General features: G+C 43.4%; 2 protein-coding genes across 3 annotated transcripts in view; both read left to right on the top strand.

Moving 5' to 3' along the window:
* The window catches only part of mical2b (microtubule associated monooxygenase, calponin and LIM domain containing 2b), a 48,843-nt gene extending 38,158 nt beyond the window's left edge, over positions 1 to 10,685 (top strand). For both annotated transcript variants that reach the window (XM_031565313.2, XM_031565315.2), the window contains exons 21-30: positions 330 to 412; positions 1,217 to 1,279; positions 2,112 to 2,227; positions 2,544 to 3,531; positions 3,881 to 3,978; positions 4,603 to 4,701; positions 4,862 to 4,955; positions 7,462 to 7,564; positions 8,150 to 8,223; positions 9,597 to 10,685. In XM_031565313.2, the coding sequence (XP_031421173.1) occupies positions 330 to 412; positions 1,217 to 1,279; positions 2,112 to 2,227; positions 2,544 to 3,531; positions 3,881 to 3,978; positions 4,603 to 4,701; positions 4,862 to 4,955; positions 7,462 to 7,564; positions 8,150 to 8,223; positions 9,597 to 9,781 (1,903 nt within the window). In that variant the 3' untranslated portion in view covers positions 9,782 to 10,685. The remainder of the gene's footprint in view (positions 1 to 329; positions 413 to 1,216; positions 1,280 to 2,111; positions 2,228 to 2,543; positions 3,532 to 3,880; positions 3,979 to 4,602; positions 4,702 to 4,861; positions 4,956 to 7,461; positions 7,565 to 8,149; positions 8,224 to 9,596) is intronic.
* A 102-nt stretch (positions 10,686 to 10,787) lies between these two features.
* On the top strand, positions 10,788 to 23,576 carry parvaa (parvin, alpha a). Its single transcript, XM_012839082.3, has 13 exons — positions 10,788 to 11,229; positions 14,034 to 14,123; positions 14,212 to 14,282; positions 14,446 to 14,548; positions 14,657 to 14,797; positions 15,256 to 15,371; positions 15,568 to 15,626; positions 17,638 to 17,657; positions 17,846 to 17,907; positions 18,332 to 18,400; positions 18,595 to 18,696; positions 21,724 to 21,796; positions 22,517 to 23,576. The coding sequence occupies exons 1-13, from the start codon at positions 11,094 to 11,096 to the stop codon at positions 22,591 to 22,593; spliced, it is 1,119 nt and encodes a 372-aa protein (XP_012694536.1). The 5' UTR covers positions 10,788 to 11,093; the 3' UTR covers positions 22,594 to 23,576.
* Positions 23,577 to 23,853: the final 277 nt, after the last annotated feature.

Genomic DNA, 23,853 nt, shown 5'->3' with positions numbered 1-23,853 from the left:
AGTTACACACAGAAAGGATCTTGGGCCTAACCTGAGACCGAGACTCCACTGTACGTCTACACCATTCTTATTTAAACTTTTATCTAAAGCTTTGGTTTAACTTCTTATCAAATGGCAGAGCCCCATAAACGGAGCGTTGCCACAGTACTGTGGTTTCATTTAGAGAGAAAAAAAACTCAAGGTCTACTCTGTTTTCCTATTATGGCTTTTAATGTCCTTGGGCTGGATATGTTGTGAGACTCATGAAAGGAGAGGCATTTTTACTGAATTCTTCTCCTGTTCCTCTGTGCTCATTGTATATGCGTGCGTGTCTGCCTCTGCTTTGTTAGGCTTCAGACGTCTGAGCCCTTTTCACTTCAGCCATCTGATTCTGGATCTACGAGCTGTAGCGCGCCGTCAGAAGAGGGTAAAGGTAAGTCTTTACAGTCCCTGACAAACCTCCGCAATCACAGAAACGCTTAGACCGGCTGTTGTCTTAGTCATGCCTGACCCTCAACAGTAACCGCTATAGATTGTTTTCAAACCTAGACGAGGTAGCGCTGCCTCTGCTGCCCAATCTCCATCCAGCCCTACAGCGAGTGTGTTTGGTGCAGAAGAGCCCAGAGTTACCCTAACCCTAACCGTCTCCTCCCACTGTCCGCTTATTAGCCCTTAGAAAAGGGAGTGGCTGCCACAGCCATTCCTTCACATTAGCTGTGTATTTGTCTTGGCCACTGGAGCCACTCCTGTTTTGTTCTGCTCCGAGCTGAGCTGAACATTCTGTTCAGAACTAGGAGAAATACGCAGCAGCTGCCGGCTGCATCCTTGTGTGTGTGTGTGTGTGTGTGTGTGTGTGTGTGTGTGTCTGTGGATAATGTTATTCACCCTGATAATGTCACTAGTGTCACACAAATGTTAGTTAGTTGTGTTAATTTAATAGTGTAAACTGTTTCCATAGTGATTGTGTTCAGTCTAGTGGTGCATGGCTGCTTTATGACCACCATAGCTGAGAAAGCTTTGTTTGCATCAGTGCTTGTTCTCTCTTGCTAGCAGGGCTTTTCTAAGCCTGCAGTACTTTTTGGTTGTTGTTGAACTCATGTCATCCCACAACTAGATCACATTGCAGCCTTTTTCATGAAATGTTTCCAAGCCTGAGTTATGATTGTAAACATATCCTACCAACCTACTAATGAAGTCCTCCATCTCTCTCTCTCTCTCTCCCCCCTCTCTCCTCTAGGGCAACGTCCTGCTTCTAAAGGAGCCAACAAGAGCAACTACTGGAGAAGAAAAATTAGGGCCAGTGAGTAACGGCAGTGCAGTGGCTCTAATACGCCCCCTAGTGTTCGGTACGGTCACTGTGCACCCTGTGAGGGCAGTGATCGTGCTCTGGAGCACACCCTCTGGATTAGTGCAATTCACTCACATGTCCATTTTCACAGAGCTATTAATAAGATTAATCCCACACTCTAGGACACTTGTGTCTAAAGTACTGGGGCCACTGGTGCCCGCCGCGTCTTCCGTCAATAGTGACTGGCCTGGTGGGTGGGCATTAGAACAAAGCTTGTTGTTGTATATAGTTGCAAGAGAAAAGCTTACCACAAAGGTTTTAGTATGAAGTTACACAAGAAATGTGGGCTCTTGAAGGATGTGCTAATTTACATCGAGTTTCCACTGAACAATAGTCATTCTCCCATTGACTCATGAATGATTATGTATTTAAAAAAAAAAAACTAACAGCGTCTGTCTACACTAGAGGGCGCTAGGCACCTCTGCCGTGGGACCGATGGTGCTGCAGCATTATTGGCGGGCTCTCAGGAACCTTATGGGAATAGCGAGCTATTTGTTGTCTCGAGATGAATTGAAAAATCCACAACAATGGCACTCATAGCATTCTCATGCATTATGAATGCGCCGCATGAAGTAACGACTTCTCCAAAACATTGCACTCCTATTCTCAGACATGGTCACTGATGGTTACCCGACGGCACCGAACCGCAATACTGTTTGCAAGCATTATTTGTGCTGCATTACAAGGCCAGAGCTTCCTGGGTTTCCTCAGTGCTTATTAGCAAGCGGGTCATTCGTTTGGCTCTCTCTCTCTCTCTCTCTCTCTCTCTCTCTCTCTCTCTCAGCACTGCCTCTGATCCTGGTGAGGACGTTTGCCCGCGGAAGAGCTAATGACAAGCAAGAGGGACCTGCAGAAGATGGGGGGTCTGACTTTGAAGAGATTCAAGAGCCTGAAAAGCAGGTTTGTTATTTCGCGAAGCACCTTCAGCACTGTCTTTGGTTTCTTTATAAATGTCCCGCATTGTCAGTGTGTGATGTATATTGGTGGTGTATTTACACGTTTAGTTTCTGTGGATACTGTTTAAAACATAAGTAGCCTATGTATTTTGTATATGAAATATATCTTCCTTGTGGAAATGGTGTGGGTTAATCTAATTTGTGTAGATCTTAGGTTTTTAAGTAGCCAATGATTTAAAAGGAGCAGGTGTTGCTTATGCTGGTAAATCATGTTGTTTGATGTGGTGGTGATTGATGAGAGTTGTGTTTGCTTGGCGCAGGCCTCCTCATCTACATCTGAAAAACCTGCTGGCTCCCGGTCTGCGGAGGAAACGTGCCTGGCGCACACTGAAGAGCCCACTCTCACCGACAACAGCCAGGGCCTTCCAGAGAGACCTGACCCCATCCTCACCTCCTCCACCGCCGCCTCCTCCTCCACCGCCGCCTCCTCCTTAGCATCCTCTTCCCAGCTGCAGGCTCTCAGCCAAGGGAGCCATGAAGATGGGCAGCAGCAGCAGGAGCAGCAGCCCAACTCTTCGCTCAGTCCCAAGAAGAAGCTCGTCCTCTCGTTGACCGAGAAGGAGAAGCTGCTCAACTGGGACGTGGACCCTTCAGAAGACACCTCAACGCCTTCGGAACTCAGGAGGGGTTCGCGTGGACCCCCGCCGCCACCGCCGACCGATGGAAAGCCATCTGAGTCTGCGCCTGAGACGGCACCGGCGGTGGGGGTGCCAGAATCGACACCTGCGCAGCCCCAGAGCGGCGCGCCGCCTCAGTCCGCCTTCCAGATGTGGGCCAGCTCCCTCAGGAGGAGCATTGCAGGAGGCTCCAGCAACAAGGAGGCTTCCAGCGCTAACGTGGTCAGAAGAAACCGCATGCCCAAAGCCAGGCCCCTGTCTGAGGGGTCCTTACGCTTTGGCGCTGCGTTCGGGCCCACGTCCCAGAACCAGCGGGCCCCTCCTGGAGGAGCGGGAGAGCAGGAGAAGTTCTTGACCTCGGCCTCCACGGCCACGCAGAACGGGCACGCTGATCGCAGGAGGGGGAGCGAGCTGACCATGCTACTGCAGCAGGTGGCCCTGAGCTCCAAGCCCACCGCCGCCGCCGCCACCAAAGATGACATGGCCTTCCTGCCACGCCGCAAGCTCAACTTCTTCTCCTCACTCAGGGTGAGGAAGAGAGAGGAGGTGGAGAAGGAAAGAGGACGAGGAGGACGAGAGGATAACCAGGATAAGGACATCTGGACCATCCTCTCCAAATTCAGGACCAAAGGTGACAACATATCTTCAGTTGAACTGATTTATTTCATGCTGTTGCAATTGTCACAAAATGTTAATAGCTACCTGTTGTAAATGTTATAGCTAGAGCCTGTGTCATGAGGATCACAATTTAAAAAACAGGGGTTGCATACCCTTCAATTGTATTGGACCTGTTTGTTATTGTGTATTTGGTTAAAATAGAATATGTTCTATTGAGATTGAGGCAGTCAAAAACAAGAGTCGCGCAAACAAGTGCTCACTGCATCACAGTGTATTTATCATGGAAGTTAATTGTAACTATTTCGAATGAAAACAAATGAGGTGACCCCGAACACTTTTGTCACTGCCTGATCGCTGTTCAGCTTCTAGCCATCCGGAGGAGGAGGAGGACGAGGAGGAGGAGGCGGAGGAAGCCAGCTCCTCTGATGAAGGAGAGGATCAGCTGCTTGACAAACCAAGGGTAAGGTCCCGCTTGTCCTGTCCACTGATGTTCACCCTGTGTAGGTGGATGGACAGACAGTGGTCAGACATCTATGGACGGGAGCTGATAATCCTCCCATGGATTATCAGAGCTCAGATAAACAGTTGGATAAGTTTCTGATGACCTTCTTCTATCAGTTTACATGCAGAGTGGAAATCTCAATGCTACCCTATGTCCTTTTCATAGATCCGAGAGGCATGCCTGTACACACATTACATTTACTGCCCTAATAATAGTTAGAGTGCCGAGACTATTTTGAGCCAGAGGAGAATTAAATAAAGTACAGTGATTTCTTGAATAACTCCGAAGTGGCAATTGAGACTGTTTAGTTGTACTCCCTTGGAAAGGAAGGAAATGAAGATGGAGAAATCTGTCCATGAAACATACAATGGAAGCTGATGCCCTGTGAAGTGTATAGTTTTCAGGGGCTAGGGAGACATTTTCAGGTATTGTGGTGCGACTAGAACCAGTAGACACATTCATGGCAGGCAGATTCATTATGTGGACCTGTGGAGCTTTAAGCCTCCTTTTTCGCTGTGGTTGTCGGAAGGATGATTTTTTTGTATTTTTTTTTTTTTTTGTATTCTTTTGTTCCTTGTTCAGCGCAAGAGGAACTTGACTGAGAGGCAAAGGAGAAAGCAGAGGAGGATCGTCCAAGAGCAGGCCAGACGAGAGCAACTCAAAAGACTCCACAGAGCACAGGTACAGCTAATGCATGCCCTTGGGAGACAGCCTATTCAGACAATGTGTATTCTTTGTCGCAGTGGCCTCCAAGTTAGAGTGTGTGTGTGTGTGTGTGTGTGTGTGTGTGTGTGTGTGTGTGTGTGTGTGTGTGTGTGTGTGTGTGTGTGTGTCTCATCAGACAATCCAGAGGCAGTTGGAGGAGGCGGAGGAGAAACAGCGAGCTCTAGAGGAGAAGGGGGTGGCTCTGGAGAAGGTCCTGAAGGGGGAGACAGGTGGGTTGGACAATTGGGTTACCTTTTTGTTCTCTGAGGTGGGCACACATACACACACACACACACACACACACACACACACACACACACACTCACACTCACATCCGTGTAATTCTCACTGAACCTTACATTCACTCATTGTCTCTCCCTCTCTCACACATACACACAATCACTCTCTCTCGCACACTCACACTGTGAAACTGTGACTCTCACTCGCACATACTCCCTCCCCGTCATACTCACTCCTTACCACCACACTCTCACTCACACACACACACACACACACACACACACACACAATCACACTGTGACACATTCTTCACTCATGTTCACTCACATCCTTACCCTTGGTCACACTCTCACACTCACTCTTGCCATTCCTTAATGTGTAGATAATTGTGCTTTGGGCACAAAAACACACACACATTATTTTTTTCAAACGAGTACGGTCTGTGCGAGTGTGTCATCTACTGCCCTTTTGCTCACATTACAATAATGAAGTATAATAATGGCCATACCATGAGCATGTCCAGTTTTTGAGTATTGTCCTTCTGGGTCAGCTCTGGAAATCATAGCCATGAAAAAGCTTTAAAAATGAACCTGAAGGAGGTTCTTATTTTCACAATTACGTTCTGGATTACCTTCACCGAAGCTCTCGCAGAGGGAAGGCTTTTTTATGATGGGAAAATTACTTTGATTTGCCTTCAAGCAAAATGACTATTTAAAGTTGAAATTGTGGACAATGGCTGAAGTGGTAATGGGTCTGGCAAATAGAGGTGTGGGCGGGGGGGGGAGAGGGAAATGGCCTGTAAATGCAGAGCTTCATTATCTGTGCAAATGTTGATATACATGCTAGTCATTAAAGCCAGCAAATCTCTCCAATGAAAACAGATAACTCATGATGGTCTTTTAACAAATAATGAGTTTATAATCATTCTTCTGAAAGCCTCAATTTGTTTTTTGCTGGAATTGTAAATTGTTTTTTTTTTTTTTTTTTTTTGGTGCCCTTCACGGAAATCCCTGTTGGTGTATTATGCACCCTAGAGCTTTTTATTAAAATGGCACCAACGGAAAAGCACCAACAGTATGCTTGCATGCATCTGTAGAGAATAAAACAGCGTATTTACAGAAAGTTTTGTTCCAGAATGACCACACAAAAAAGAGGAACATTGAAGGGAAAATAGAAGAAATTACCACTGTGTGTAATTCAGCCACACTGCATCCTTGATTTCTTTGTTTAAATATATATTTATATATTTTTATTTAATTTTATTCAGATTGTTCAAGCACAGGTCTCTTTTTTTTCCCCTATTGAACAGACATATTCCCAAGTCCACGGATGAATCCCTTAAGGGAGAAGAGAAAACATGTCCCCGTTGTACAAGCCACGGTAGACGGTGCCATTGACTAGGAACCATCTTTCGGCACTGTGTGCGACCTTGTAGTGGATTTGAATGAATACGGGCTGTGCATCGCTTCTCATGGTTGCTGGAAGCGTGTTGGCTGCCATTTTGTTGCCTGTTTACAAGTCTTTGTCTGCGTAATTGCAATAAGGCTTCAGTGTGAAGAGGTGTTTACTAAATGGCTCCTTTGTTAAATTGGCATTCACCGACTCCCGAACTGGATAGGAGTGGGCAGGAGTGGGTGGCGTACAATGGTCTGGATGTATGAATATGGGTAAATATCTGCACTCTGCATTTTGAGAGGGCTTGCATTTTTAGTGTTTGGTCAATTATCTTGATAATGCCAAGGATACTGATGTCCCTTTCCATTGATGTAGACGTTTCTCCCCAATGGAGCCACATAGGCAAGGAACGCCTGGAGAACGTTTCAGGTTTGCACAATACTGGAGTGGGCGCGGGCTGTCTCAAAGAGACTGAGGCGGCAGATATATAGGAAGTATAGGCATATATGTTTAGGTTTATGAAATCTATGTTTTATCTATCTAAGGCAATTTTATGTGTGTGATCAATACTGCATTGTAGGATTCATCCCCTTTGAGCAAAGACTGTGTTGTGTGGATGTACTGTGTTCCTCAATATACCACTGCCCACCTTTTGGAGGAATTGCTGCACATTCCTGTGCTTTTAAATTTGAAAGGAAAAATGTAAAGTATGTGGAACTGGTAGTGGAAGCAGGGGAACGAGGTTGGCTAGCACACACAACAAGACCAGTGGAAAGAGGTGTTAGAGGCTTTGTAGCTAAATCAGGCTGCTGAAAAAAGCAAGCCAGTGGTTGTGGCTGAGGCGCTCGTAGACCTCTTGGGGTTGTAAATTAATTCAAACTAACACCTGAGATGTGAAATCTTGTCGAGGTGTCTCCTGCGGTGTATCTGTTGTTGTCCTCTCTGGTAGCAGCATGTGTTTTAACCCATCATGAGTATGGAGGGGGGTGGGTCTGGGACGCCAGACATTGAGCTTTCTGAAGGTGTCGTGGGCCTATTGTTATATTGGTTAGGTTGGATATGTCCGAATGTCTAACTGTGATGTTTCCTGTGTCTTTTCAGATGATGCGGAGTTGTCAGATGAGCCTGAGCTCCTGCAGACCTGGTTTAAACTGGTCCTGGAGAAGAACAAGCTGCAGCGTTACGAGTCTGAGCTCATGGTCTTGTAAGTAGGATTGCTTTTAAAGATGCTTGCTCATCCAGCACCTAGTGGTCTATGTATGAATCAATGACTATATATAGAGGCTATATACAGTTTGGTATGAATATATGTATATATGTTTATACGTATGTAAATACGTACCCACTGTAGCATCCATTATGCCATGCACACTTACTTATATGACAAATGGTACAGCTTTATATCACTATTTACAAGGAATATTAGCTAAGATGTCCATTATATTTTGTACTTAACAGATATTGTAAATTCAATCAAATTCAGTGTTCCTCTGTATCTGCCCGATCACAAGTGGAATATCTGCATGCTTTTCATTGCAGCATATTCATTATTGTATCAAGTTTATTATATATCTCAGTATTGTAGGAGTGTTTTCACATAAGGGCCAATGACGGCAAAGCCTTGTTACTTGAAACCCTTGTTATACTTGTCCACAAAGGATGGGGTTAAATCTTTAAAGAAAATCGTCCCGTTTCACATATTATGGTGAACATGGGTTATACCTCAAATAGATTTTTTGAATATGCATTTTGATTTTTTTTTTTTTTTTTTTTTTTGTCTGTTTTATAGTGCTCAAGAATTGGAGCTAGAGGACACGCAGAGTCAGCTTCAGCAGGACCTGCGGAGCAGGATGGCCATTGATGGTAACACACAAACACACATGACACACATGACACACAAACACACATGACACACAAACACACATGACACACAAACACACATGACACACAAACACACATGACACACAAACACACACATGACACACAAACACACATGACACACAAACACACATGACACACACATGACACACAAACACACACACGACACACACACACACACACACACACATACATGACACACATGACACACAAACACACATACACACATGACACACAAACACACATGACACACAAACACACATGCACGGCCATCAGACCTCATACAATAAGATGCAGATATCTACCTACCTACCTACCATCCAACCACTTCAAAGCACACATGTCATCGGGTCAGAATAAAGTGGTTCATCATAGAATGCAATTGGAATTGCAAAGTGTTTGATTGTGTGAACGGCAGGATCTGAGGGAAGGATGACAGGACAGTAATTTAGAAGTGTATAGATGCTCTACTATGATGGCACAGAAAATATTTATTTTACTAAGCCTTTTTCATGTGGTGTGACGACTTTCTTTATACACAGCCTCTTTTTTTTTTAATCCCTTCAATTCTTTTATCTTGCCGACAATTTTCTGACCAAGTCTACTTGAGAGGAGTTCTCTTAAGTGGTAGCTATAAATCAGAAATTAAATGGTCATACTTCTGCCATGGCCAACCTCACTAGGCCCTGATGATGAGATGAAGAATGCTGCCTACTGCTAATGAAATTCAGCCCTGGTCTTTGTGAAGGGCTTGAAAGGAAGTCTTCTTCACAGGCCGACCCCTGGTTGCCGTGTTTCTCGCCGTGTCTCGTGCTGCTGAAAGGTGCCAATGTCCGTGACCAGCTCATCTTCTCAAGTTCTACTTCAGAGAGCTTTCAGCTCAGAAGTGGCGTGTTCGGCTCTCTGCTCTGTGCCGGTCATGAAGACCGTGGATTGCTCGCCTCAGTGTCATGAGCTCTACATTTGAAAAGTGAATTAAGTTAGCCTACACACCTTTTGGGTCCATGGATATCCTGCCAGTCATGGATAGTGGTTGTGCTCTTGAGAGGAGGAAACAAAACCATGGCATATTAGGACCACTTCTGTGCAGCTTTACTTGGTGCCTAGTCAAATGATTTTTATACCAAACCCTGCCTGCCTTACGGTATTTAACAGAACCAGTGAGAAACATACTCAACATTAGTAGCACTCATGTTTGGCTCAGGTGTAAACAAGGCTTGATGTGAAGACTGTCTTACAGTGTATAGAATACTACAGAGTCAGAGAGATATAGCAGACTAGCATACAGTCCTTCATGTGTGTGTGTGTGTGTGTGTGTGTGTGTGTGTGTGTGTGTCCGATGTTCTTCCACCTTCCAGACTCCATGAAGAGTCCTACGGACCTGAACGAGGAGCAGAGGGTCCTGGTGCAGATCATGCAGGTGGTGGAGAAGAGGGACCAGCTAGTGGAGCTTCTTGAGGAGCAGCGGCTGAAGGAGAGGGCTGAGGACCACGACCTGGAGAGCATGGTGCTGTCCAAAGGATATCAGCTCCACTGGACCTAAGGGCAGAAGTGCAGACACGGGTTCCTTTGTGGACTGATCTATGGCTGGAGGAATAGACTCGGAGAGTGATTTAACCATTCTGCATTTTAGCATATTAATTATGTTTTATCTTTTTAAGAATGTTCTAGTCTTCCTATGGTTCCATTACGGTGGTGCCTACTGAAATTGTAATTTTTGGCTGTGTGGGTCAAAGCTTATTGATTTGTGTTGTTAGTTTGTTCATGTGTTTAGCTGTTTTCTTTTTATTTATGTTTTAAAATACGGTCTTCCTGAGGTGTCGGTAAATGAATACAAACACTTGCCTTGCATGACCATTGGGGTCATATTGAGGTGGCGCTTTTCCTGTTATGTGTGCAATATTATCCATTTATATGGATTCACTCACAATGACGTAGAATAAATAGATTGTGTTCTTCCAAGCACCAATTCTGCTTATTGGTAAATGTTTAAAACCACCTTTTCACCGTGTGTGTTTCTTTTCAGAAAGAGATCTGTTCACCACTTGGGGAGTTGTGTTCTTGTTATGTATTTTACTTTAAGATCTCTCTTGAATGTCCTATTTGAAAGTATTTGTATTGTTCTCTCAATTAACATTTAGAGATCAGAACATTGTCAGACACTTATATCTAAATGCAGGTCTTGCACAAGAGTTTCTGTAAGGAAATGCTGTTTTACTACTGCATGTTGCTGATGTTTTCAACACCAATACCAAATCTACCATCTTGTTATTGTCATTGAAAAAATGTAGGCTAGCTTTATTTATTTCCCCATGTCTGAAACACTGCCAAATGTTATGTATTCCGTGTTTTTAATTGGGGCGGCTTGATTTATTAATTAATTTAATTCAGAGATTGTGTTTGTCTACACTTCTGTAATGTATTTAATAAAAACCTGTTATAGATAAGTCTCTCCTTCTGTAGTCTGATTGTCTCTGCTCCACCAAATAGCCCTTCAACAATAATGTAGTGTATAAGTATGGTCTATAGGACTTACATTGTTGCAATAAGAAGTACCAGTAACCTAATGAGAAAGTTTTGAATGCAATGTTTTGAAGGATTTACTTGTGAGGCCGATTCGGGAAATGAATCTGCTTCCCCATACTGATCCAGCCTGGATTAGTTGCACTCTCTGGAAAGAGGGAGGGATTTTAAAGGAACGCGAAAACACACGGGAATCTCGTTTTCGAAGGCTGGGCAAATATCTGGAATTCCGCTTCCGTTTCATGGAAAAAAGTTCAGATAGGCGGATGATCACGGACATTAGTTGTTAAATATAACTTACTTTTGCCTGACGGTGAAGTTTTAAAATTCAGATGGCGTCCTCTCCGCAAAAATCTCCGTCCTCACCCAAATCACCCACTCCTAAATCGCCGTCCTCCAGAAAGAAAGATGACTCGTTCCTGGGGAAACTTGGAGGAACTTTGGCAAGAAGGAAAAAGGCCAAGGAAGGTACACAAATATGTATTTAATAACTTAAAGATCACTGAACTATTGCATAACGTTTTCCAGAGCACCATCACACCCAACGATGATAACTGCAAATGTCTGCTTTCTCCTTCATTTTGACGTCACATTTGAGAGTAAACTATTTGAACAACTTCAGTAGCATAGGCAGTCTCAATGTTTAAAATCCCTTTTCGAATACAAGTATGTTAAAATAGCAGGCATAACACGTCACGCCGTGCCGAAAGGAAGATGTTACCCCATTTGGTAGCCGCATCGAGGCTATATGAAAAAATATTACCCCTGGGGCGTTGTTTTACACTCCAAACCATAAGTGATCAGTTTTGATTTAAAACTAATCAGTGTTGATTAATAACTAATCGTCCATTGCAGCGGATGTTCAAGTGACGGGCTTCCCGAAATGTCTAATTTATACTAGATTATTTTTATGTTTGAGGTCAATTGCGCATCCAGACTGAATAGTCTGTGTGGCCTACTTTCTATAACCATCTAAGGTAGGCTATGCTTACAGTGAACTCCTTCAGATGTTATTACTCAGGAATGACGCAAGAACAAACACACCTTATGACAGGAGCAGCTGCGCCTCACGCGCACTGTTGGTCCTCAGTCTGTTTTCACCATCCATGCCAAGAACAAGTTACTTAATTCGTCGTTACTGTAATAGTGCTTGCCTGTGCGTGTTCACATGAGGTTAAGAGTGAATTTATTGCGGAAGCAAACGCTCTGTCCATTGTTTTTCCCTGTGTCCAACATTAAATGAATTAAGCTCTTTGCTGTCCATTAAGCCCGAGTGGTCCCCCGAGCCTGCCATGTTCCCAGAGTGCACTTGTCTTGCGATTGCTTTGCGTCCAAGCTCGCAGCGCTAAGTGGCATCAAATAGGCAGCTGAGCCCATTCCACATATGCTCTCTCTCTCTCTCTCTCTCTCTCTCTCTCTCTCTCTCTCTCTCTCTCTCTCCCCCCACTCATCTGACTTTCTCTCTTTTTGTTTCAGCCTACGCAATAGCCATGCACAAGCTGAAGCTGAGAGAGTACATTGGCTGTGATACTCATAGTGATTTGATGGAACTGTCCCCTTGTCCTGAGAGACTCTGGGATCTTTTAAAACATTTATCACTCTCTTGTTATTTATGAGCGTGGACAGGGAGCCAGGGGGAAGGGGGGCTTGGACCCGAGCAGGCCCGATGATTGGGCCGGGTAGAGATAGAGAGAACAGGACGGATGGAGAGAGGGATGAAGGTTGAGGCGGAGGAGAGAGAAAGGGTGTGTCTACTGGGAATGAGGTGAGGAAGATGCTAATACCTCACAGAAGGACAAGAAGAGAAGAGAAGAGAAGAGATATAGAGGACAGAGGGAAATGGGATGTGGCTCCTTCTGTCCAGGTAGAACGTCTTTATGACATGTCCTTCCAAAGCTAATATCTGCTTTCTCTGTGCTTTTATACACCCTGTGTGTATTACACAATGATATCTCTCTTTTGAAGATCTATTCCTACTGGTCTTCCATTCTTGGAGTGTGATTACAGTTATGAAGGTGAACAATAGCGCTCATAGGCTGCTGAAGGTGTCTGTCAAGCTGTGGATTATTCTCACCATGAAGGAACTGAAGGATATCAGTTATGAACCACAGTAGGACGTATTGTGTGTGTGTGTGTGTGTGTGAGCGAGAAGTTGAGATGGTGTTGATTAAGAGGATGTCATTCTCCCTTGGACACCAGCACAGGATGTTGACATCCCTGGAGGCGTCGCTGGATTTGCACTGAGGTGCATGCTGGGTCGTGTGCAGGAGCAAGAGGCTCTGCAGCATCTGGGCTTGTATTGCTGTGCTGTGCTGGCTCTACAGTGGTGGCCGGGAATGTGCGGAGGGATGGGGGGTTCTCAGTCTCATGGGGATCGTGCATTACAGCACCTCTTGCCACATGGGTGTGAAATGTTAATGATTCTGAAGATTGAACTGATGGGGAGAACAAGACACGGCTTGATCATATCAATGTTGTTATTGAAACATGTTTCAAAAAGGAGCCGGACCCCAATGCTAATTCCTAAGGTGGTTTTTAGAATCGTGTAAACATAGGTTGAATAGCCTCTAATTTATAACATTGTTAATTGAAATTGAGATTAACCCAAAGAGAATTTGATACTGACGGGCTAAATTTAGAGTGTTGCTTTGTGTCTCTAGTTACTTTTGCACCTTGGGGTGTGAGCGTTGGAGTTGAGTGAACCTTTTGATCATGGGGTATGCCCTGTGATAATTGTATTCATAAGAGAAGTGTTGACTAGCGCTGGAAAATGAAACAAGTAGGTTTGACATCTGACTCGAAACCCTGGAGAAATATTTAAGATTTCTATATGTCTTGCCATTGTCTGACAGAATAGCTCTTTAAGGTTTTTGAATATTATGGTTTCAAGCAAGTTAACCTTAACACTTACTTATATCTAACATTTTGATAAAAGGTGAATCGAACAAATATCAGCTCATTTTAGTCATACTATCCTCTCAGAGGAATTTTAAATGTCAAGCTGTATTGTTTGTAAACACAACTAAATCAGAGGTGGGAAACTCGGGTTGACCTGAGAAAAGAAACAGTCACAGGATATTGCGCTTGTGTTTACATGATTGGATTTCTATTTGATATACTACAAGATAATCTTCAACAATATATCTTGTCTCTGTGACTTCAAGCAAAATAGTCTTTAACACAAACCATTTCCCAGGAAGTGTCGATTGGTATGTCCTAATTATGCTATATGTGTTTGCCATAAAAATGATCGTTGTCGTTGTCCCCTCCAGTGTCTGAGCTTCAGGAGGAAGGGATGAATGCCATCAACCTGCCTCTGAGCCCAACCCCCTATGAGGTGCATCCAGAGGACACCTTGCTAGGTATGGTATGGTATACTATGGTAGAGAGTAGCACGAAATACCCAAATATATGTCAAAAGTAACCCTATATCTATGCCTCCTTCCTCAGAGGAAAATGAGGTCCGCACCATGGTTGACCCAAACTCCAAAAATGATCGCAAGCTCCAAGAGCTGATGAAGGTATATGTCATTATCACACATGATGGGAATAAGAGATGACGGGAGAGGGAGTGCCAGTGGGTGATCGTTAGAGCCTATTTTAGGAGGCACTCTTTTTGTGTTGTTGCGCACCTCCTGGTGTGTTTTAGGTTCGCATCAGCATTGATTTCTTTACATCTTGCAGGTGCTCATTGATTGGATTAACGACGTACTGGTCGGGGAGAGGATTATCGTCAAGGACTTGGCTGAGGACCTGTACGACGGACAGGTTCTTCAGAAGCTCTTCGGCAAGTTCCCCTTTTCCTGGACCATTACCTGACACTACTTCATCACGCTCCTCAACGGGATGATTAATCATTGAGCTTTCTTTTTTTCTTTTTTTTTTTTCACCTCAGAAAAACTGGAGGGGGAGAAGCTGAATGTGGCGGAGGTCACTCAGTCCGAGATTGCTCAGAAGCAGAAGCTGCAGACAGTGCTGGAGAGGATCAATGATTCTTTGAAGGTGTCCACCAGGAGCATTAAGTGGAATGTCGATTGTACGTTTCTAAATAAATACACGGTTAAGATGATGCTGAACACTGTATAGATTCAGACTACCATTTCCTTGGAAAGATATTCAGTCATTCATTCTTGGAAAATTACATAAATAATACATTATTTTTTCAGAAATGAACTGGCCATGTAGCGTCTAGTTCTGACGAACCAAGGCTGAAATACTTCAGCGGTTATATTACACATTTGTGTAGGATTTAATTCATCATTCCAGTGGTCCAGCAGTGTTTTATCTTCAGCGTGGAGTTGTCTCAGACTTGTTCACCTGCCTTTATTATTTGAACAATGAACGAAGTGATGGAGCATTTCTTTTGAGCAAGTTCTTTTGAGCTGACTGACATCCGTGGAAGTGTAGGCCAGGTCTGTAGCATGGGGTAGGAAGGTTACATACAAGTACCTTTTTAAGTTTGAGCTTTCCCCTGTCTGTTTGTGTCTCTGCCAGCTGTTCATGCGAAGAGCATAGTGGCCATTCTTCACCTACTGGTGGCGCTTTCCCAGCAGTTCAGAGCGCCCATAAGACTGCCTGACCACGTCTCCATTCAAGTTGTCATCGTTCAGGTGGGTACACAGCTGCAGTACTTTTCTCATATTAAATCCACATTATTACATTAGTCTACAATTGTATGAAAAAATAATACAGCCACAAATAATACTACCTAATACTGTATCTCCATTTGTCACATCAAATGTTAGTCATCGTAGATATTTTTTTGGTCCTGGAGCATGGAATGTTAATTATTTTCTTTTCCTTTAGAAACGGGAGGGTATTCTGCAGTCTCGTCAGATTCAGGAGGAGATCACTGGAAATACTGAGTATGTCTGCTTAATGTCCACAGTAACACAGATGGAAACACTATTGTGCAAGGGTATTAGGTTTTCACAAGAGAGCACAAGGCCGACACTTTCTTAATCAGCAGATGTACAGGATAAATAATGCTCCTTTTGTACTTTGAAAATGACTGTCAGGATGTGGCAGATTCTTTAATGCAATGTTTTTAGAAAAGCCCACAAACACACAAATGTGTTTAGAAGGGGTCAAGGGAGGTCACTCACTCTGATCTAGTTTATTTCACACAAACGTGCACAAGGGCGTTGCAATCGAAATAATACCACAATCCAGTGTTGTGGCCTCTGAGAAATGAGAGCAGAGAGTAATAGAGCAAACGAAAAGTTCACTGGCTTCAAAATCACTTACTCTGTTATAAAATACAGTATACAAAATGTAAACAAAGCCTTGTGTAAAAAAAAAAAAAAAAAAAAAAAAGTACCATATACATATATTGTCAAAAAGTAGAACTGGAGAGAGAAAGCCAGTGTTGCCTTTTTGACTTGTTCTGCTATGCTGAACATTGCAACACCATTGATTTTTTACTGAGTGCCTCCTTGTGTCTTATCTGAATCAGGTAGAAAATCTCACCGCTGAGTGTAAATAGCTCTCCTATGAGCCAGGGATTTAATCTCTGGTGGATGAGCCGAAGTATACTTCGCCCCCAACAGCGGTTGCACACTCACTGCCTAATCAATAGGGTGCATTTGCTTTCCCTTGCACATCTCTTAAAATGATGGGGGTCAACTAGAATGGGTGAGAATAGGACTTTCACCGGCATCTTCACCATACAATTGGACATGATGGCTTTAGTTCAGCGAATCTTATCTGAGCAAATACACGGCTGTTCGCTCATTGCTCATTGCGCTGGCAACTCCAAAGGATGATGTCCAGACTATTTAGCCATGTAGCCTGCTAGCGGTACCTTCATGGTTTGCAAAATTTGACCTGGTTGTTGCTGGGCAAAGGACAGTTCTGCTCTGTGAGTGGTAATCGTGCATGACAGCAGATCAAAGTATAATTGAATCTTGAATCCTATTTAAAGAGCTTATGAAACCTCTGTCGCTGTGCTCATTTTGTGTCATGGTCGTATTTTTCAGATTGCCAGACCTTCCTGTCTTGAGTTGATGTTAAGTTAATCATGACGGGCTAAGGGGATTCTCTTTAGAATCAGTGGCCTCGCTCTGTCTTTTCTTTATGTCCGTCACAAACACTTGTTATAAAATTGCTTTCAATGCTGCTCAAGGTTAATTGACATAATTGTAGTACATCCAATGTGAATAAAACAGATATTTGTGTTGGTAATAGCAGAACAAGGCAGAATAAAGTAGAACAGCATCTCTCTGTCGCGCTCGCTCTCCCTCTCTCTCTCTTACACTCATATATATATATATATATACACACACACACACACACACACACACACACAGTGCAGTGGTCCAGCCGGCTCAGGGCAGCTGGGGGATATGGGAAGCTGGGCTGGAGTGGTGGTGGGGGCTGCTTATGCTGTTATCACACAGGCAGGAGCGGTTGCCCAGGCTCGCCACTGGCACCAGAGATTAGAGCAGGAGGAGGGGACGAGGAGGACGGGCTCTCTGGGGCCCGCTCCGTGTCCAGCCCCGGCCGCGGCTGTTTCATCGCTCGGCCTCAGGGACCCGCTGCGTACAACCCAACTGCCACCCCCCTCAACCCCAAGCCTTTTGTCTGTGACCCCCCCACACACTATTGCCCCCACCGCCCACCTCAGTATTGTGTCACATTCGTAATGATCCGCTGAACAACTGTACAGCCAGCTTGTTAGCGGTATGTTACCATAGCATTCTTAGCACATTCTCTGGATTCACTTCCAGTTGCTATATGACTCTCTTGCTGCCAGCTCAGGCATGTTGTCTTGCATTGAAACTGTGTGTGTGTGTCTGTCACAGCCATTCATTGTGTTCCCACAGAGCCAGCCATTTTAAACTGAGATGTTCTAATTGGCTTGTGTTTCTCTTTCAGGGCTCTGTCCGGAAGGCACGGTATGTGTTTTGATAATCATCTGCAGATAACCTCGGTTGTGATGTGTTGGTGTGTTTTCTAACACATGAAGCAAATGGATTAGTAAGAGCTGCGTGGCTGCCATCTCTCTTATTGGCTGGCCTGTCTTTTGCACCGGACCCCTTTATGGGGATTATCCTGTTCTCACCCTTCTCTGTGTTGTTTCCAGAGCGAGATGCCTTCGACACGTTGTTTGACCATGCTCCCGACAAGCTGAATGTTGTGAAGAAGGTACGGGAAGCCACTCATTCACTCCTCTTAGCACAAAAGGGTCCATTGTTATTAGGCTTTTAAAATGACGTACCACCATAAGTCAATGCCACCTCCGTGTGTATTTTCAAAGTTAGCGCGGACTGAACGTAATGGGACTATGGCGAAAGTGCAACTGAATGGCTGTATGAGTGAATAAGTATTGTGTAGCATTCCACTCAGACTTGCGATTGTGAAAGGTGCTATATAGATGGATAAAGCTTTAAAAAAAAAATATATATATATATTTATATATTTATATTTATATATATAAATAATGCAAGGATACTCAGTTGATTTCAACATGTGAGCACCCTGTTACTCCCACAAATGAGGACAAAATGTTTGATATGGACAGCTGAATGTCTTAATTAAGGCGGCCATTTATCTTGTTGGCTTTTTGCAGACTCTCATTACCTTTGTGAACAAGCACTTGAATAAACTGAACCTGGAGGTGACCGAGTTAGAAACACAGGTAACTCATATTTACTCTACACACATCGCAGGATGAGTCAGAAACCGTAACTTAGCCAGTAGCTGTGCATTGCCACCATAGCATTATTCGTTTTCTTTCTTTTACATTTTCAAAATATTGTTTATTTTTATATGTGTTGTTATATTGTTATATGTGTTTATCCTTCTTTTTTTTTTTTTTTTACATTTGCCCAGTTTGCCGATGGTGTATATCTTGTCTTGCTGATGGGGTTGCTGGAAGGCTATTTCGTCACACTGTACAATTTCTTCCTCACTCCGGAAAACTTTGATCAGAAGGTACATTTCAAAAACACATTTCTAACCACTTAACCGCAAAAAAAAGTATCTACAGCACTGGTAGTTTTGTTTGGTCATAAAGACATTGCTTGGCTGGCAGTGCAAAGATTCCAACAAGCGATGGCCATTTTCCACATCCATTCAGGAACCAGGAATCAGCAGCATGTATGGCATGCTTGTGAAAAGAAACCTTTTTACAGCCTCCTAACAGTTTCAGTGTCAACTCCTGTGGTAGAAAAAACCGAATTCGCATTAACAGCACAGCTTCCACACGTTCATGGTGTGACGTGATTGTTTCCCCTTAATTTGGGGATCATTTCACTGATCTTCGTGAAGGAGCTGATTGCAGGTTAATCTCTTAATTAGCTGTATTGTGGCAGTGGCAATTACTCTTAATTTGTGCAGCAGCCCTGTGTTTCTTGGTGCAGCGAGCGTGTGGGTCTGTTATTTTTACTCGGCTCGGTTCATGGGAGCCATTTCAGCTCGACACACAGACTCACCTGGGTCCCTTCCATTGGTCTCTGCCAAGCAGGATGGGCATAGACCAGGATGCATCTGTAATCTGCCTCTGCACAGGAAATCGATAAGTGGCTGGGAGATTAGCACTAATGCGGAGAGAGAGAGAGAGAGGGGGGGGGGGGGGGGGGGGGGGGGGGGGTGTGTTGCAGGAACGAGGGAGAGAATGCGAGAAAGGGAGAGCTATAGAAGTTTGGGGTAGTGGGCTCCTTTCAAGGACTGTAGACCCAGCCTCTTGCCTAAAGGAATCCTATCTTTCTTCATTTCTCTCTACCATTTTTCTCTCTCGTTCCGTCCCCCTAGTCTCTTCCTTCCTCCAGCATTGGCTACAAGTAACCCTCTCCATAGTCCCCTAATCCTTTACATCCCATCTGATTCATCCAAATGTTGTTCTGGAGATCTGCCCTGCACACAATCTCACAAACACTTGCAAAACCCTCACGGAGGCACGTGTACACTTGTCAACACAGCAAATACACACCATTCTTCCTTTTCTTTCTTCCTTTCTTTCTCATACTCCCTCAAACACACACACACACACACACACATACTTATACACACAGAGAGATACACATGCACGCTCAAAACACAGACTCAGAGACCAAAACTATCTCTGAAATTCACTCTCTCTTAAGCCCACTGTGTTGACTGAGCTGATTACTCCACTGGCTTAAGGGTTTAAAATGCTGATGTTTACTTTGTGACTTGTGATCCACACAGCACAATATGGACACATGTGAGTGTCCTAAAGATGGCCCGGTCTCTCTCCCTCTGTCTCTTTCTCTCTGTGTCTCTTTGTGTGTGTGTGTGTGTGTGTGTGTGTGTGTGTGTGTGTGTGTGTGTGTGTGTGTGTGTGTGTGTGTGTGTGTGTGTGTGTGTGTGTGTGTGTGTGTGTGTAGGTAAAGGATTAAGGAACAGACAAATATGGATGTGTGGATAGATATAGTCAGGGCATTGCTAGCAGTTGAAAACATTTGGGGTTTAGCCCAGACCTGTAGGGGGGTCTGGGGCATCCTCCTCCAGGATTCTTCTTCTTTTTTTTTTTTCTATTATGGCAGCTAAATGCACCATTTTCAGACTACCCACAGACTAGCTCATACAGATATCCAAAAGGCAATCTTATCTGCAGTGACACGGCTGGTGCAATCTAATAACAGTGCGGGTATCGGTTAGTTCATTGGATGTGCTCTCAAAACGTGGAGAGAGCGGCCAGCGGTGCAGGCAAGGAGCGGCAGAAAAAGAAAAAAAATCCTTTGTTGCCCGACACCGTACAGTGTGCAAAAATAACTGACTAATTGAAGCCGTGTGCTGCACGCGATGACGATGACGAGGAGAGTAGCGTAGAGGCCGGAGCATCAGCCAGGAGTGAGGCTGTGCCGTGCTGGGTGTTGTAAACTAGCTGAATGAACTTGTGCTTCAATGCATTTCAACAAGCCCCACTGCATGTTTGACCATTTCCAAGGTTTAACTAGTTTAGAGCTAACGCTGGATTTCTCTAAAGTGCTCAAACTGGTCTTCAACTTTGTTTGACTGTAAATGGCTAAAATGAACATGCTCGTTTTTTAAATTGATCACTTTTATGAAATAATGAGAATGAAGCACTAATTCCTCTAGACTTGTTTTTTTTTTTTTTTGCATTAAAGCCTTTAAGGCATAACATCTTTGATATCGAGCCCAGCAGTAAAAATGAGGTCTGTGAAATACTTCCAGTACAATCTAAACACACAGGTGAACATGGCACTGAAAAGGAGAGAACAGGAAGTGGCACAGATTTAATATTGTAGCCGAACACAAACAATACAAAGAGCAGATTGTTTTTTCATTAATTGTTGATGGATAAACAGTGTGTGTGTGAGTGTGTGTGTGAGTGTGTGTGTGTGTGTGTGTGTGTGTGTGTGTGTGTGTGTCTGTTCGAATTTGTAGTATCAAATAGGGGCCACTTGACCCGCAAATTCCTGGGCTGCTATTTGTTGCCAGTCCGCTTGTAACTGGTGCACTCTCTGCATGATTGGAATGACAGTTGAATAGGCTATTTTATTATTATTATTATTATTTTAAGATCCGGGGCTATTCATAAAACATTCGGGGTTGTAGCCCCGGACACCCAGGTCTAACGACGCCCATGTCTGGTCTCGGACAAATTCTTCCAGAACTATCTGCATTTCCTAACCATGCCAAAGCATGGGTATTACTAGGCTTATTTTGCATGCATTTCTAAAATTTTACTGAAAATAACTACCCTGTATTTACTGTTTGTGAAAACCACAGATATTTTGTGGCAGGTTATGATCAGCACTGTATGATGTAGCCGTATAATTTGGAGGTGCATCTCTGATGACCATGAAGCTGGGCGGGGACCAGGTCATAGTTCACAGGTTAATTTGTGTGTATGGATGGAGTGAGAGGAACCAAGACTAGAAAATAGAAAAGCTTCACTCTCTGGTATGTGGTGTATATACGCTGCTTTAATCTTGACCTTGTACACACCTCTCTGTTGTATGCTTTATGCAGGTGCACAATGTGTCCTTCTCCTTTGAACTGATGCAGGATGGTGGCCTTGAGAAGCCAAAACCTAGGCCTGAGGGTAAGCAACACGTGCATAATAGCTTGCCCCTCACACTATATTTCATATTTATTATATCCATGCATTTTTTTTACATGAAGTACATCAAAGTTGCAATACACATAGAATAGTTGGTGTTAGTTTTGTGTACACCTGCTAAATCTGCTTTGAAACTCATTTGGTGAGTCAATGCACTGTCTAATGTAAAAGGACACGCAGAGAGTCCGTGTTAAGTTACACCATATGGTAACACCATTTGAGAAATCCACCGTTGAAACACCAATGCTTTGCCCAACAGTGCTATTAAAACTGACACAGTCCTTAGATTCCCCAGATAGTGACACATGTTTGATGTGGGGCCTGGGTCAGACAAATGAACACTCTGGCATAACTCATTTGGCTGCTGGCCTGCCGTGCCCATCAGCTTGTGCATACTGTGGTGTAGGATCTACCAGCATCTGCTCAACCCCTCCTTGCAAAATAGCATTCTTCTGCTAAATCAGTAGATCAAGTTATGTCTTTCTTCATGGAGGTTTAAAGCCCTCCCAGACACCTTTTCAAACATTCAGAGCCCATGGTAAAAGCTAACTGTGTTCAAAAATCCTTGAAAGCCGTGATGTATAGATAGTATGGTTATCTCAGTTATGCACCCATTGGTTGGCCATTCATGTGAATTGGACTGTAACCATTCTCAGAAAACCATAACAACTGTTTTGTTTTTTGTTTTTTTTTGCTTTTCAGATATTGTGAATTGTGACCTGAAGTCAACACTGCGAGTACTTTACAACCTCTTCACCAGATACAGACATGTGGAGTGAATGGTTGGTGCTTAGAGGATATATTTTCTAAGCGGACCACGTCTTCTTTGTATCTTTATCTGTTACTGTGTTACTTAATATTCGTTTGGTGATCGCTTGTGTGAATGGGGGGGGGGTGTAAGTACAGGGTACAATTCAAAACCATGTGAGTGAACTCATCCCAGTATGTAAAGCCCAGTACACTAACACCTTTTTATGTTCATTCAATGCACAATCTTTTTAGTCACTCTGTATATGTTAAGGTATGCAGCAATACAGTATGCTTCCTGCTTTGGCACATTCCAACGCTGCAAAGTGGAGAAACAACTTTACCACTTCAAAGTCTTGTCCAATTCTGAAAGAGAAAGTGACATGAAAATGTTGCCCATATTATTTTTTTTGTATTACACTGTATTTGTAATTTTATTTTGTATCTTCTTTCTGTAAATATACCTACATATGCAACATGAGACATTTCATATTACACTGCTCTGTGATAGATACAACACGAAGAATCTGAATGTAATGAGCCCAGAAGCTATTTCTATTCAGCATTAACATGAGTCCTTTGTCCCGTGATTACAACATGGCAACTAAATTACGGACACCGTACTCACAGTAAATGAAAGAGATGGCAGTTTGCCAGATATTATTCCCCTTTTAGCATGGGCACACCTTGAGGGGCAATGTGACGATGCTTTGATGAAACCGAAGAATTGGCCTGATTTATTAAGTGGACACTTGGTGTGAAGCAGACTCTGTATGACAGAATAATGATCTTGTGGTTACGGTAGCTTAACATGTTACCCCTTTGTATTTGCAAGGTTTTTATGTAACACAAAACATGTCAACCTCATGATCAAAGTGCCTCTGTTTATTCAGATTTTATGTATTTATCAGCAGAAAATGACACGTATATCGCCACATCCGTGTATCAGACATTAAATGAAGGTGTGAGTGAAATGTAATGAAGACAATATAAAATAAAAGTGCTTAAAGAAAAAGAAAGTCTTTAAACTATTTCAAATGGACATCGTTCTCAAAGGGAGCCTGTCAGAGAATGAATGTAATTTCTACCAATTGAGAAGCTGCAGATATCTTTAATTTCACACGGTGGGTTTAATATGAGCGTTCAGGGAAACACTTCAAGATTGAACAAAAGAACAAAACGCTGTGTGCTTACATTCCCCTTGAAATGAACTGCAACTTGTCCTTAGTAGTTTGGTTGATAACATCTATGACAGATACAGAATAACAATGGATTCATTATAAATGACTACT

The sequence above is a fragment of the Clupea harengus genome, chromosome 3 (assembly GCF_900700415.2).
Source record: "Clupea harengus chromosome 3, Ch_v2.0.2, whole genome shotgun sequence".
Taxonomy (NCBI): Eukaryota; Metazoa; Chordata; class Actinopteri; order Clupeiformes; family Clupeidae; genus Clupea; species Clupea harengus.
The sequence above is the reverse complement of the archived record's forward strand: the minus strand, read 5'-3'. Positions and strand labels throughout refer to the sequence as shown.

Coding starts and splice junctions, on each gene's coding strand:
- parvaa (XM_012839082.3), top strand. CDS start 11,094: ATGGCGTCCTCTCCGCAAAAATCTCCGTCCTCACCCAAATCACCCACT. Junction 14,283..14,445: donor AGCTCCAAGAGCTGATGAAG/GTATATGTCATT, acceptor TACATCTTGCAG/GTGCTCATTGATTGGATTAA. Junction 15,372..15,567: donor TTCAAGTTGTCATCGTTCAG/GTGGGTACACAG, acceptor CTTTTCCTTTAG/AAACGGGAGGGTATTCTGCA.